Source organism: Parasteatoda tepidariorum, chromosome 7, assembly GCF_982258835.1.
Source record: "Parasteatoda tepidariorum strain Cologne lab strain chromosome 7, Ptep-v5.0, whole genome shotgun sequence".
Lineage (NCBI taxonomy): Eukaryota > Metazoa > Arthropoda > Arachnida > Araneae > Theridiidae > Parasteatoda > Parasteatoda tepidariorum.
Window position 1 is genome coordinate 108640599 of NC_141761.1, and position 14874 is coordinate 108655472.

The 14874-nt window shown below is 31.9% G+C and overlaps 1 protein-coding gene across 4 annotated transcripts in view; it reads right to left on the minus strand.

Annotated features, from left to right (window-relative positions):
* Positions 1–2452: 2452 nt before the first annotated feature.
* Positions 2453–14874, minus strand: part of LOC107449709 (uncharacterized) — a 37479-nt gene continuing 25057 nt past the window's right edge. For all 4 annotated transcript variants that reach the window (XM_087168469.1, XM_087168470.1, XM_087168471.1 and 1 more), the window contains exons 3-4: positions 12169–12275; positions 2453–3726 (exon numbers count right to left, since the gene is read on the minus strand). In XM_087168469.1, the coding sequence (XP_087024595.1) occupies positions 3091–3726; positions 12169–12275 (743 nt within the window). In that variant the 3' untranslated portion in view covers positions 2453–3090. The remainder of the gene's footprint in view (positions 3727–12168; positions 12276–14874) is intronic.

Genomic DNA, 14874 nt, shown 5'->3' on the forward strand with positions numbered 1-14874 from the left:
CATGGCTCGCTGCGCTCGCTCGCCAATGAACACAATGTTCTAGCACAAAGACATAGTATATTATCTTCAAGGACATAGTATTTTATCATCAAAGACATAGTATTGTACTTATGTAGAAGAATTCTATCAATGTTCTTATTGGCTTTTAAAAAAGTATATTAGCTTTTAAAAAAATATATTATTTAGATACATGGTGAAAAAATCAAAACGTTGGCTAAATGAGAAACATATTAGCAAAATAAATTATCAAATATTGCAGTTACTCATCTAAATTCAACTAAATGCTTATAATAAGTTAGTTAATGCTAGAAATTCTGAAAGTTTTAGAAAAAAATTTTATTATTTAAAAATATAAACCTTACCCTAACTTTTCCTTGTGAGATAATAACCCTCAAAAAGTCTTTCATTTTCAAGAATACAAAAATTTGTTTTATCGCCAAATGAAATATTTTTTGGTGATCAGCATTATTGATTTGCCAGAAGAATTTCTTTCTTTGGCCCAGAAGTAAGCATTACAATAACTACATTGTTCCGTCATTGAGCCAATATTATACTCTTCGACATCTACTGTTACATCTTGAACAGTTATTACTGCACTTGATCTCTGCAATCTACGTCTTCCATAACATTTCTCAACACTTTCTTGGGCTCTTCGAACACGTTTTCTTTCATCGTTTAAAAGCCCTAGCAGCTTCACTAATATTCTGCATTTTAAAGCGTGAAAATTCAATGCATAAATAAACGCGAAATATAAAAAAATTCAACGCATTCAATACAAACACTTAGACGTTTTTTAGACGTTTAGGTAACTCCCAGTAGAAAAATATCAATTCAACAGCGGCCTTTTAAAGCATTCTCACTTTAATTAATTAATTAATTCCTAATTGAGTTTAAATTAAATATTATCATGTTTTTAGGGCATGAATCTGAATTGAACAACCTGATAATGCTCACTCTGGTTATTGCTTCCGTTTTTAAAAGCGCTATATGTTGAGCCACCTCTTCCAGATTTGCCATGTGACATTTTTAGCAGCAATCATTGGTTGATTTTCCAACGTTGCCATTCGGGGAGTTGTAATGAGGCTTTTTTTTGGTGCCGTGTAAGAGAAATATATATATAGATTTTAGTTTATTTTATGATTAAATTATAAATAATAGCTTAAAGAAAAAGTTCCACGTGGCTTTGTAATGTTTCTGTACAAACATTAGCTTATGCGAGAATTTAAATTTCAGTTTGTCTCCTGTGTTACTTGTCTGTTGTGCTACCATATTTTTGGTAACACAGGGGACAACAAAGTTACTTATGAGACTTAAATTCCTTTTGGAATTTACATTCTCATTTTGTAGCTCTACTACAAGTCATCATGCTTAGTTAGATAAGCGATATACTATTTCAGACATTAAGTAATTATATCTGAACATTAATTATAAATTGACTAATTGCAATATAAAAATTCGTCTGGACATCTGCAATAAAAAAATTAGTTCGTCTATTCGTCTGGGCCAGTGGCAGTGACTATGGTAGCGAGATATAACTATTTCAAGTAGGGATGTGGGGTCATTGCTTAGGACAGGTTTTGGCTCTGGTCGGCGAGAGAAAGGGAATCTTTTTCTTTGGTCTATTGTCTTAGCCCTAGCGTGAAGAGAAGCTGTCCTCCCTGAAATACGCTTTTCTTGTTTCCATAGCAGCAGACGGCCTCAGACATTGTGGCATGGGGAGTTCTTACCGTTGGCAAACTTTAGCTGAGGCTATATTGTGAGGAACTAGAAACAACAGCAACAAAAAGCTTGATATGCGACTGACAGCCAGGTGGACAAAATGCGTGTTGTGATTCGAAAGAACAATCCTGGGGCGATTCCCTGTACTGTTGAATTTATTAAATTCCAGTAGAAGGAAAAAATATTTTTTGCAACATTTTAACCTAATAAAATTCTTTATTTTTGTACTAATAAATAAAAAATTTTTATACTACAAAATAAAAAAATAATAAATTCTTTTTATATTTTATACTAATAAAATATTCCTGATTAAGTCCATTTAAATTAAAAGCGTAAAAAATGTAGCTCATGTGCTGAAGATGTATAACGATATAAATGCTAGTATCTTCGTTTTATATTTACCTATAATTTGAAATATTGGTCAAATATATTGCATTTATTATGTACGTAATTGTACCTAGTAACAGAATTATAAACAAATTAGAAGCCGCACAATGGAGCATAACTACGGACCCATTGTGCAACCTATGCAAAGCCACTGAAACGACTTAAAAAGCTTGAAATGCGTTTAGCAGCCAGATGAGCATAATCCTTAAAGCGCCAAACTCCTACTATGATTGAAGATATCGCCTTTTTTATGCACATATAAATTCGATATAAAATTTATTACCATGTCATTTATGGTTCTAGTTGGCATTGAGTATTAGAAAGCATGGGTACAACATGGAAACTCTTTTTTTCGTTTAAAACCATTTAATTTAATGATATGTAGTTAACAAATTCAGTTCTATACATATAGCTAATCATATTATGTTTCTAAACTCAAAATTGAAAAAATGCAACTTCTTTTCTGTCGTCAGTTTTTCATTGTAAACTCTTCAATTATTCCAGTTCATCGCGGCACAATGATAATTATTTCCAATATGCTGCATTCAAAATTGATATGTTACCAGATATCGTTTCAGAATCGAAGATAGTTTATATTCACATAGAGTGAGTCTTCTCAGTCTTTTTGCAAAGATAAAACTTTTCGAATATTTCGGTTGCTTAGAAAATCCAGCAACTATGGCCGTTTTGTCAAATATTTTTTCAATTGCCAGTCTTATAAATTTTTTTTCTGAACAATGAAATACTTTTACAAAATGACAGAAGCATCTCTTGCAATTTCTTGCAGAGGCATCTCTTGCGCAACTTTCACTTCGGAACTTAACTCTCAGATTCAAAATGGCGAAAAATTTAGATCAAAGTGTCCAAACACTTCATTTATATCTACTTTAAGTTTGTTTTCTGTTGAATTTGGGACATTCCTCCAGAGAGGGTACACATTCTTCTTAAGTCCTGCAAATTTCACTTTGGAACTTGGTCTCAGATTCAAAATGGCGAAAAATTTAGATCAAAGTGTCCAAACACTTTATTCACATCTACTTTCAGTTTATGTTTTCTGTAGAGTCGAGGACATTCCTCCAGAGTGGGTACACATAATTTCTTTACCATCTGATTCGCTGCTGTATTGCTAGATATGGTCATCATAGAGAAACCTTTACTAAGCGGAAAGTCACTTATGAGTCGCCTGAGCATCACCTCAGCCACATCTGCTTCGTCCGCGTACAACGGTCCGATCAGCCCTACATTCTGGCAACTCAACTTGATAGTCCCCCAACCGACACAAGCGCCTTCTTTCATAGCCACAAGCGTTCGGCTATCTTTCTCTTTACAGCTGAGTTCGACCGCCACGTTTCTTTTGTATCCTATGAGTGAATAGTCATAGTCATATATGAAAGGCAAGAGAGATTCGTCAAATGGGTGGATGTCAACTCCCTTGGGGACGACATCGGAGAGAACTTCTGGATTGACTGTTTCATTCCCACTAGTCTCGTTCACAACGCAGGTCCATTCTGTTTCGACAAGCGGAAAACCACCTCGATCTCGATAAAGTTCGAATTTTTCAGGAACAGCATTCAAACAGGCATTTCTCGAACCGATGTGTTCCATGCAAGCATTCCATACCTTAAAATTAAAAAAAAGTAATGATTTACTAACTCACATTTTATATTTTATAAACATCGTTGAAGAGCCAATCAATGTTAAACTACATAGCCTTGAAATTTTGAACCCAATCCAGAAGACAAGAGAACTCCTGGATCAAATGTTAGGAAATATTTGGCATCGTAAAAGACTTTTTGATGGATCAAACCAGCATTTGCGTTATATGGAGAGGAAAACCTCCAATGGATAGGCAAACGGCAAGGGGTCTCATTTCATTTCCTACTTTGTCACCTGTTAGTGAAATTTTGAGATATAGGGTGACCCGGGGTAATTCACGATCACTCTGTTTCTGTGGTAAATAATGATCACCTAAGTTTTATTCAAAAAAATTAAATTTTTTTTTTGAATTTGAGACATGGACAAGAATGCTTGAACACTTTACTAAAGTATTACTACATTTACTTAATAATAGTTTTTTGTTTAATCTAACAAAATTAGTATATTTTAAACTGCTATCTGTATTTTCCATTTCAAAGATGGGTTTCAAAATGTATACATTCCTGCAAAGATCCCCCTCCTACTCTCAATAATAAATATTTTGAGTTACTTTCCTTTTCTTTGATATAAAAATAGTGTAAGCTTTTGTTTAATTGTTTCACATCTACTGTAAACATTATAATTGATTATAGGAAACTATATAAAATGTTGCCCCCTACAGATGGGGTAATTATTGATCACTGGGGTAATTCCTGATCATTGTCATTTCTTCTTATAAATAATATAAAAGATAGCTAATAAGTAGCTAATTGTCTTTTCTTAAATAACAGTTATATTTATTAAGTGGAACAACCATAAAATATATTTTAACTGTAATCACAAAATTTGTTTTTAACTGTATACACGACAAATGTGTTCCGATTTGCACAATTTCTGGCTTGTCTTACCTTGCTTCTATCTTAATTTTATGTGTGTACATTGGTAGAATAATTTCTAAGTTTATAAATTAGCCTAACATAAATATGGTAAGAAATTATAAGCCTAAAAAGGATACTAAGCTTCTAGAAAGCAAAACTAGTGAGTTTCCTTTAAGGATTGGAAATGAAAATTTCAGCGTGAGAGCTGCTGCCAGAGCTGTTGACATACCTTACTTAACTTTACACTCTAACTTAATGAAGTTAAAAAATACAGCAAAAGCACCCTGTGGGAATTCTCTCTCATATTCCAGCAGAACATGAGAATGAGTTAGATGCTTGCCTAAAATGTATGGCGCAATGCAAAGATTTTTGGAAAATTTAAAGTGTTAATCTTTATTCTTGCTTTTAAATTAATCGTTCTATTAGCTGCTGAAACATATCTTTTTAGTTTATTTGCTTGATCTTGATGTCTTATTTGTTAATTACCATTGCATAATTATTTTTAAACAGCCCCTTTACTATAAAAATTGGTGATCAGTAATTACCCCAGAAGTGATCAGGAATTATCACAGAAATGATCAAGAAATGAGGTAATTCCTGATCACTAAAAATTTAAAATCTTTTAAATTCTAATTAGATTTTCAAACAAAAGAAGGTAGCATAGGACTCATCTCATATAGCCTCAAACTTCCAGTAAATATTAAAATTCTATTTTGAATAGTTTTTTCACAAAATAGACGTTTGCATTTTTTGATCAGAAATTACCCCAGGTCATCCTATGGAATTGCATTATAAAGCTAAAGTACGGGGTAGTTATAAATACCCATTTTCATAAGAATTTTGCACAACACATTAAATTTTAATGATCTAGAATAGTTTGTAACAGATAAAACTGATCCAAATGTTTTATTTCATAATACAATACGAAGTTCAAAATTAAAAATTTGAAAACGATTACGAAAATCTAATACATACAGAGTCGTTTGTTTAATAGTTAAAAAATAATGTTTTCTCCTCTTTCACATGGTCTTTTTTATTATAGTTATTTTATGTAATTATTTTAATATAAAAATATCTGAATTTTGTTATCTGTATAATCTATGCAATCTACAAGATGCATTCACGTGTTTTGTATTATTCTGCAATTAGTCTAAAAATAGGAAACGATAACAATAATCCTTCATTTATAGAGTTATTAACTCAAAAAATTATACTTTTGCTCAGTCTATAGTTATTTTTAATAACTTGAGAATACAATAATTTCTAACTAATATTGTAATACACTACCATTTGCAACAATTTACAAAATGGCAGTGCATTCACTTGTTCTATTTTATTCCACAGTAAAAAATCCGAAGTTAAGATATCATAAATTTTTACAAAAATCTATCATTTATAAAATCCCTTGTTCCAAAATTGCATTACTTTTCCCAGTTTAGTCATTTTTAATTACATAGAAATGCATTAATTTACATCCTAAATAAAAATTTGTAACACAAAAAGTATATTCCCGTGTTTTATTAAGTTGTTGAGTTGTTCCATTTAAGTTGCTCCATTTAAGTTGTTCCATTTATTGAGTTGCATGTTCAAAATAAGTGTTAATGGTATTCCAACTTTAAACACATTTTTAGTAAAGTGGGAAAATTTTTTGATAATAAATTATCTTACGCCCATAGGTTTTAAGTCGGGTAAAATTTAAAATTAATTTTAACTCATTTCTTATGAAAAATACGAGGGCTAACTTTCTTATTGCTTGCCTTATAAGAGCCTGAATTATTATAAGAGAAATGATAAAGAGAAATATACTCGGCGCAATTTTAAAAGCCTTTGTTACGAAAGCTTATTCCTTTTGCCAGGGGCTGAAATTAACCGAAACTGTAGCAGACAGCTAGGGCGCAGCAAGCCCGTTTGTTTGAATTCCTCCCAGACCATCGATTTTTCGCTTCGTTAAATCAGCCCGCCCCTTCTCCTACGCGCTGTGACGTCATATGCAGCTCACCTGAAAATATAGAGCCCCTGGGACATGCAGGTTACTTCCTGGCGTTCCGTTTTATTTAACGCGGTAGAGATTTAAACTTAATCTATAAAATCCCACCTTTAAATGATACTTTCTATGTTAGTGTTGCATATTGCGAAGTCATTTAAAAACATACGTTTGCCGAGAAACTCTTATTTTCCTGAAAAATTCGAAAACCGTAAAATTTTTAAAGGTAATGCAAAATGAAGGCATTCTAAAAATAAATATGACAACACATACTAAAATATTTGCTAAATCGAAAATAATTATTAATATAACTAAATTTGCGTGTTACAAAATTTACACTTTTTTTCTTGGGATTGTGGACTTCAAAATAAAAATGGCTATATTTCCTACGGAAGGCTGGATTTGCATAGCAACATATTTATCACCTATTATAGATAAAATCTAAAAGATATAATTGGTAAATTTCAGATACAGAGTTATTTACTTATGTATGTTTATTTCATTTTATAAATTTGGAGAAATAAAATTTCTGCTTGAAAAGTTTTTAAATTGAAAATTTTGTAAAATGTTAATATTCGAAAATTAAAATGGCTACATTTTCAAACGAAGGCATGATTTGCGTAACATTACATTTATCATCTACTATAATAGATAATATCTAAAAGAAATAATTTATAAGTTTGAGATAGTGTATTATTTTATTAGTTTATTAATTCTATTTCATGTATTTATAAAAAAAAAGTTTTTTCTTGAAATTTTTTAAAATTTAATTTGAAAATTTGTTTGGAATTTTAAAATACATTCTATAATGTTTAAAAAAAGAAGAAAATATTTATTAAAGACTTTAGTTTCAAAATACTAAAATAAAAGTACTTCTGAGAATAAGAAAAAATTATTTTTAAAAGTTGGGTTTTTGCAACTAGAGAAGAAGAAGTTCGCTGATACACAGACACGTGACCTGTGACCTCAGAGCCAGCTAATAGTTTATAAACAAGATGCCGAGTTAAACTCAAGGTTCACGTAAGTTAAGTACATTACATTAAAGAACTAATTTAAATCTCGCTTTATTTAGTCATTAGAGAATTAATTCAAATCCTGCTTTAATCATTAGAGATCTAATTTAAATTCCACTATATTTAGTGGTTAGAGAACTAATTTAAATCTCGCTTTATTTAGTCATTAGAGAATTAATTCAAATCCTGCTTTAATCATTAGAGATCTAATTTAAATCCTGCTTTATTTAGTCATAAGGGAACTAATTCAAATTCTGCTATATTTAGTGGTTTAAGAACTAATTTAAATCTCGCTTTATTTAGTTATTAGAGAACTAATTTAAATACTGCTTCATTCAACACGTTGAGTGCCACGTCAGTCATTAAAGACTGACTCTGAATTTTCCGTTTAGGTCTGCGTCATAGGTGACTGACAGTGTATAATATGATATAAAACTAAAAAAAGTACATGTACAAAAATTTAATGTAATTACTGAAAATTTAATTAGATTTTATTAAATAAAAATCAATTTTTATTTATTTATATCATTCTGTTAGTAGTGTGCTTCACATACGAGAGCATTGATTCGAAGCAGCCAGCATGACCTAATGGTGATTTTCTTAAAAATACGCGTATAACTCAATCCTTATTTAATCATGCGAGATGGAATAATTTTGAACAAAAATGATCTCACTTCACAGGGTAAAATATAGTACTTAAAATGGAGCATCTCTTCCTGTTAACTAATAAATTAAAAATTTTAAATATCAATTTAAAATCATTTTTTACGCTATTTGAATAGAAAAAAAAACCATGCTATTTTTGATTATTCGAAAATTTAAATTGTTTTTATTGATTGCTTTCTGTTATCCAAACATTTAGCAAGTTTTAGTTTCTTTGTAATATCTTTATATGATAACACTTATAAGCTTTCGTGGGCATATTTTTAACTGCATTATTTTGATTTTTGAGAAAAAAATGCTTTAATGCTTTGTACTTTTATTAACCAATACTTAAGAGTTAGTCCTAAAAAAGTAAGTCCATCCTAAAAGAACAATTTTATTTAAAGTTGGATCATCTTTCGTGAACTTCTGTAAGAATTTTAGGATTTCCGTACAATTTTAAAAAAGTTGTTCACGAATATACTATGTATTTCCAGCTTAGTCTACATTTCTTCCTTTCTTTTGTCACATGACTGTATTTTTATTTCTTCATAATCTGTCGGTTGAAAGAAATTGATTGCGTTGGCTAACCGCTGGGTAATTGGGTACTTGCACTTTAAGAGAAAGAAGACCTCCCATACCCACACATGTGACCTACGACGTCAGCGCTAGCTAATCTTTATCGGCGAAATAGCGTATTAAAGTAGCTAAGTTTCTCTACATAAGTTAGAATGCTAATTAAATATAGAGCCGTATCGCATATCGAATTAGTTGAAATATAATTCTTTCTTTTACTTAACTTAGATTTATTATTTGTTTATGTATTTTATTGTAACCGTGATATATTTTTGTTTTGGGTACCTGGCAACATCAATGCATTATTAGTTTGTTCATGTTCCACGCGACTTCGTGCCTGTCGCTGAGTTGAATTAGAAATACTAAGTGAAAGAATTGAAATCGTTGTGAGAGTATGTGTCACTTAAGAGAATTGTTACTTGATGGGCTTGTCTTACTTGAAATATAATGGAAAGAACAGTTGCTAACGCAAACAAATGCCACGTTTCAACAACCAATCAGGATCGAGATGCCCACACTGCATCACTTGAAGGTATCCCGTTGAAAACTAGGACTCCTTCAGAAGTATTTTACTATGTGACAAACCAAGAATGAAAAGATTCGTGAAACGCAGATGAAGTTATCCAAAATTCGTAGCTGTAATGTATAAAAATGAAATTTAACTCTGAAATCTCTGAATCTGACAGCAGTGGACTGATAGTTAAGACACGGTTCCGAGCAGATCACCGAAGTCAAGCATCACTGGTTGCGGTCAGTGTGCTTGTGGGTGACCACTTGGATTAGTCTACGTAGGGACCGAGGGTGTGCGGTATGGGTCCTCGTTAAACTTTTCTACCGTAAAGTTCTCGACTTCGCGTGCAGGTCGTCGGGCTACCGCAGCAGGGGTGCCATTCTCTCTGCAGAGTATCAAAATTGTGATGGTATGTCTTCGGATTATCCTAAGGGATCTTTCCCAGACCGTCGGCAATAGTCCATTGCGCAGCTCTAGTGCTGCGTAAATGAACTACAACTACAACAACCTTTTTGTGAAGCGAACTCTTCTCTCTCAGCAATCATAGTTTTGTTGCGAATGTACACTTTGTTTGCCCTCGATTAAAATTTTTAAAAATACTTTTTAATTCTAAACGGTTAGACTCTTTATTCTATACGCAATGCATAGAAATTGCTAATCGAAAAGTGTATAAATTGCCGTAAACAATAATTTCATTTAGCCCCCAAATGACATTAACGGGATCCATTTTTTATGTCTCAAAGAACGAATTTAAAACATATTTTTTCCTTGAGAAGCGATGGCTCAAGGGATGAGGCGTTCGCCTTTCACTGAGGTAAACGGCGTTCGAGTCCCAGGTTAGAGTCCCCTTGAAGGTCAGGCTAGCCGTGGGAAGTTCTCGTGACCTTCCTCTCCAGGTAAAGCAAATGCGTGTTAGTTCCATCAAAAAGTACTCCACGAAAGAAAATTTTTTTTCCAATACTTGATCTAAGAGTTCACTTGTCTTCTGGATTGAGTTCAAAATTACAAGGCTACGTAGTTGAACATGAGTAGTCGTAAACCCAAAACTTGGGTCGGCTGTTCAACGACGGTTATAAACTAAAAAAGGAAATTTTTTTTTTCTTGTTGGAAGAAGTTACATCAATCCCTGCGTAAAACAATTAAGTAGTCAAAATGAAGTTGTTTTTACTGTCGTGTTTGTCGATTCAATGGTGGTCTAGCTTAAATGAAGTTACCTTTATTATCACACGTGTTGAAACAATCGTTGGTCAGGCAAAAAGAAGTTACTTTTTTTATCACATGTGTTGAAACAATCGTGGGTTAGGCAAAAAGAAGTTACTTTGATTATCACATGTGTTGAAACAATCGTTGGTCAGGCAAAAAGAAGTTACTTTGATTATCACATGTGTTGAAACAATCGTGGGTTAGGCAAAAAGAAGTTACTTTTATTATCACATGTGGTGAAACAATCGTGGGTTAGGCAAAAAGAAGTTACTTTTATTATCACATGTGGTGAAACAATCGTGGGTTAGGCAAAAAGAAGTTACTTAAAATACCGTAGGTGTTGAATTAATTGTAGTGCAGTGTAATAAATAGAAATTTATTATAGTTTTTTTTCAATACTTTTAAAGATAGGTTATTTTTCTGTAGATGGCACCACTACGGTAAACTTTAAATTCAGTCATAATGATATTTTCTTTAGAAATTTTGAATTAGTCTTTTAAAAAGGGATTTTTGGGGTGAAATCTATGTAACTAAATTTATTAATATTTATTGAGGATGGTATTATAACTTGTATAGGGTATTGGTGGATTTATGACGGTTTTTCTCAGGGATCTTTTTTTTTGGTTCTGACGTCCGCCGAATGCGGGATGACTCTGGACGTGGTAAACAGGTCAGTCTAGATTCTTTCGCCTTGTTGACGGGAGGATAAAAGAGAAGCGATGAATGTGGCTAAGCGGAGTAGCAGTCGTAATCAGCAGTAAGCAGTTAACCAGAGCAGTATCCTGGGGATACGGTGTTTGTCCGCTGAAGGAGTGGTTCGTGACAGTATCTCGGAGATGGTGGATCGTAACCTTAGGGAAAGCTAAACTGAATTCTCTAGCGGGAAGGACTACCGAGATTAGCCAAAAGCCGATATCCTCGAGACGATGGGCCAAGTCCGAGGGAATCTATGCTGGACGTCCGGTGTCCCCCTTCTACATGCCTAAGTCGCTTGAAATTAGAATAGCTGGAGAAATTTCGAGATCCTATCCGAGGAGTTTGTCCATGAGTTCATCTACCTTTCCGGTGGGCGGTTCCAGAGAGCAAACAGTAAATTCTTTTGGGTACTTATAAAACTTTAAATTTTATTTCGTTAACATTTTAGAGGAATCATTTACCGTAAATTCTGAACTGCTATGTTGTGTTTTTTTGTGTAGGAGAACAATCAGTATTTAAGTGTGATTTGTAGATATCATAAACCAAGTCTGTGTTTTTAGTAATGTTAAATGCAGTTTTTATTTTATAAATGTTTTTTTGAACTGTAGTAATTGAAGGTTATGCTTGAGTGTTATAAGGTTGCATTTTAGTTTTAATTAATGTATAAATGTTTATTCCCATGTTAGCATTTGGAAATGTGTGAAATTATGTTTTTTGAAGATTTAGAGGTGCAATAAAAATCAGTTTTAAATGTTAAAAGTTTTCTGTAATTCATTAGATATTTGTCTACTAAATAACCTGGGTAACCGTTACTAAATTTAAATTTTGAGATCACAGCCAAAGGGGTAACGGTACAGCAGTCAAAATAAAATAACCTTAACTATCACGTGTTTTAAAACAATAGTGAATTAGTCAAAATGTTACCTTATAACCAATTCCACTTCCACGATATTTTTCTCGCACAGCATATATACCAACAAAGGCCAAGTCTTCATGGTGGATAACACCACCACACACACCAATCACTTCACCTACAAATAAATACATCTTTAACTAATTAAAACTCTTACAAACGAGCATTTAGCAGTAAATACAACTTGTCAATACTAACAAGCCTATTTTAAGGCAGAGGGGTGAACTTTTTATTTTCCAGTGGCGCCATCTATTACCAAGAATTCAACTTCCCCCACACACATACGTCACAGTTCGTTTTGCAAGGAGAACGCAATCACATATCATCCATCCGCATCGTAGGTTTGATTTAAACCAGAGCGCGATCAATCTCCGATCCAGTACCCCCAGAGGAATTGATTTGTTGTAGGAATTTGAAGGACTTCGCGACCCTGTCAGTTGTAGCGTGCAATAGTCACCACATGATAAGTCTTCCGCCGGTGGGGATTGAACTCACTACCTCTTGGACATGGGTCCAACGCCCTACCAACCAGGCAATCCCGGTCAAATAATAATAGCATTTTCCCTATTTTTTTAATAGAAAACATGGTCTAGTTTTATATATATATTTTAAATGACTATTACTTTTAAACCCCCCAATTGAATTGGGGAGGGTTGCGTTAACAAAAAGCTGAAATGTTTGACGTGGCAAAGCTGACTTCAATATTTCCTAATAGTGAGTGTGTGTGAAAAAGAATCAATACACGAAATTGTATATAATCTATTTCAATTATTATACACAAAATAATGATTGACCCTCTGTGTAAAGATTAAAGAGAAAAGAAATTAAAACCAGATAAAAAGAAATTAAAAGGATTAAAGCCAGTTGCGTAAAGAAAAAGAATCGATATCTCACATTGAAAAGAAAACGAGTAAATGGAGCTACTTAATCTTATAAGCAAAAAATTCTTCAACTATCATTACACTTGAAAAACTAGTAAAGCTGTTTTAGTATTTTCAAGTTAAAATCGTATAATCTATTTCAATTGTTAAACGCGAAATAATGACTGTCGCTCAAAGTAACACCAGCTGCGTTAAGGTTATTCTCATCAAATGTTAACGTTTAGAAAAAAAATTAAAGCCACATTTTCTTTGAGAAATAAGTTAAAATGAATTAACAAATTTTACAAAACTTTCATTTGAGTATTCAAATTTTAAAAAATTATAAATCCCATAAATGACTTAATGAAGAAACTTTGCATACATATTTTAAGGAACTTAAAATATACATTAAAGCATTGAATGCATATTTTAAGACACCTAAAATGCATATTAAACACTAAATGCATATTTTAAGATACTTCAAATAGATATTAAAACACTAAATGCCTATTTGATAAACCTTAAAATGCGCATTAAAACACTAAATTTAGATTTTAAAACGCTTAAAATACACATTAAAACAATAAATGCATATTTTAAGAATCTGAAAATACACATCAAGTCATTAAATGCATATAATAAGTCGTTAAATGCTTATAATAATTAAAATACATATTAAAATACAAAATGATTATTTTCAGACATTTAAAATAAGAATTCATACTGTAAATGCATATTTAATACAATTTAAAAATACATAGTCTAACACACTAAATGTGATTTTAACCCACTTAAAGGCTTATAGATAACTGAACATTAAGCTAATAGATAACAGTGACTAATTTCCTTAAAATAAAAGTGTGGAAAATAGACGCATTAAAACTAGGTATAAATTATGAAAATAGATTTTTTTAGGTTAAGTATTATTACATAATATTATTGTATTAATATGTTTTTCTTAGTAGTGCGAAATTTTGAAGCTCATTTTAAATTGTTTTCTTATAGAAATTGGGAATCAAATTTTTTTTCTTTCATTTCAACAAGATTGGGAGCATAAATACGTATTACATTCGAATGCGTATTTCATCAAGGCCATAGCATTAAACTATAGGCATTCAAATGTACGAAATATTCAAATGGCTCACGATTTCAAGCATATGTAACGTTTATTAAGAACTTAGACGTGACATTTAGTGGCCATTCAAATCCTTTGTTAACTCAGAGGTGCATTGAATGTTTTTCCTGAAAGGATATGAATTGCTATTTGACACACGAATCTTAAGAATCCTCGATAAACACAGAGTCATATTTCAAAAAAAAAATCTGTTGTGTAATAAGTTCTTTTTAACCGTAATGGTATGAAATTTTTTTCAAAGGTTAAATAATTTTTAAGTTCGTACAAGTGAGGACAGTTGTGTTTACAATCACAAATTGATTTGAACTGAGTTACAAAATTCTTCTTTTGTGTTTGAATATCACAGAAAGATACATAGTTTCCACTCTAGCGCTATATAAATAGGCGATGCGTATTTTTTCAATTTTTTTTCTATTAAAAACTCCGTTATTAGCTTTTTTAAGCGCCACGCTACGGCAAAAAGTGGAATCACTAATTAGATAGACGAGTTTATCGTTTTCTTTTATTATTTTTAATTGAATTTATGGAGTTTTTTTAAATCGTTTGGTTATTTATTTTATTTTAATTCTATGAAAAGTTTAGATAACATAAGGATTTTGCGCGCTTATGAAGACGAAAGAACATTTTGTAAAATAAATTACGATTTCTTTTCAATATTTTAATTTATCATCATTTTTCCTGTTCCTTAATTTATTTCCACGTTGAATTTAATGCTTATTAAC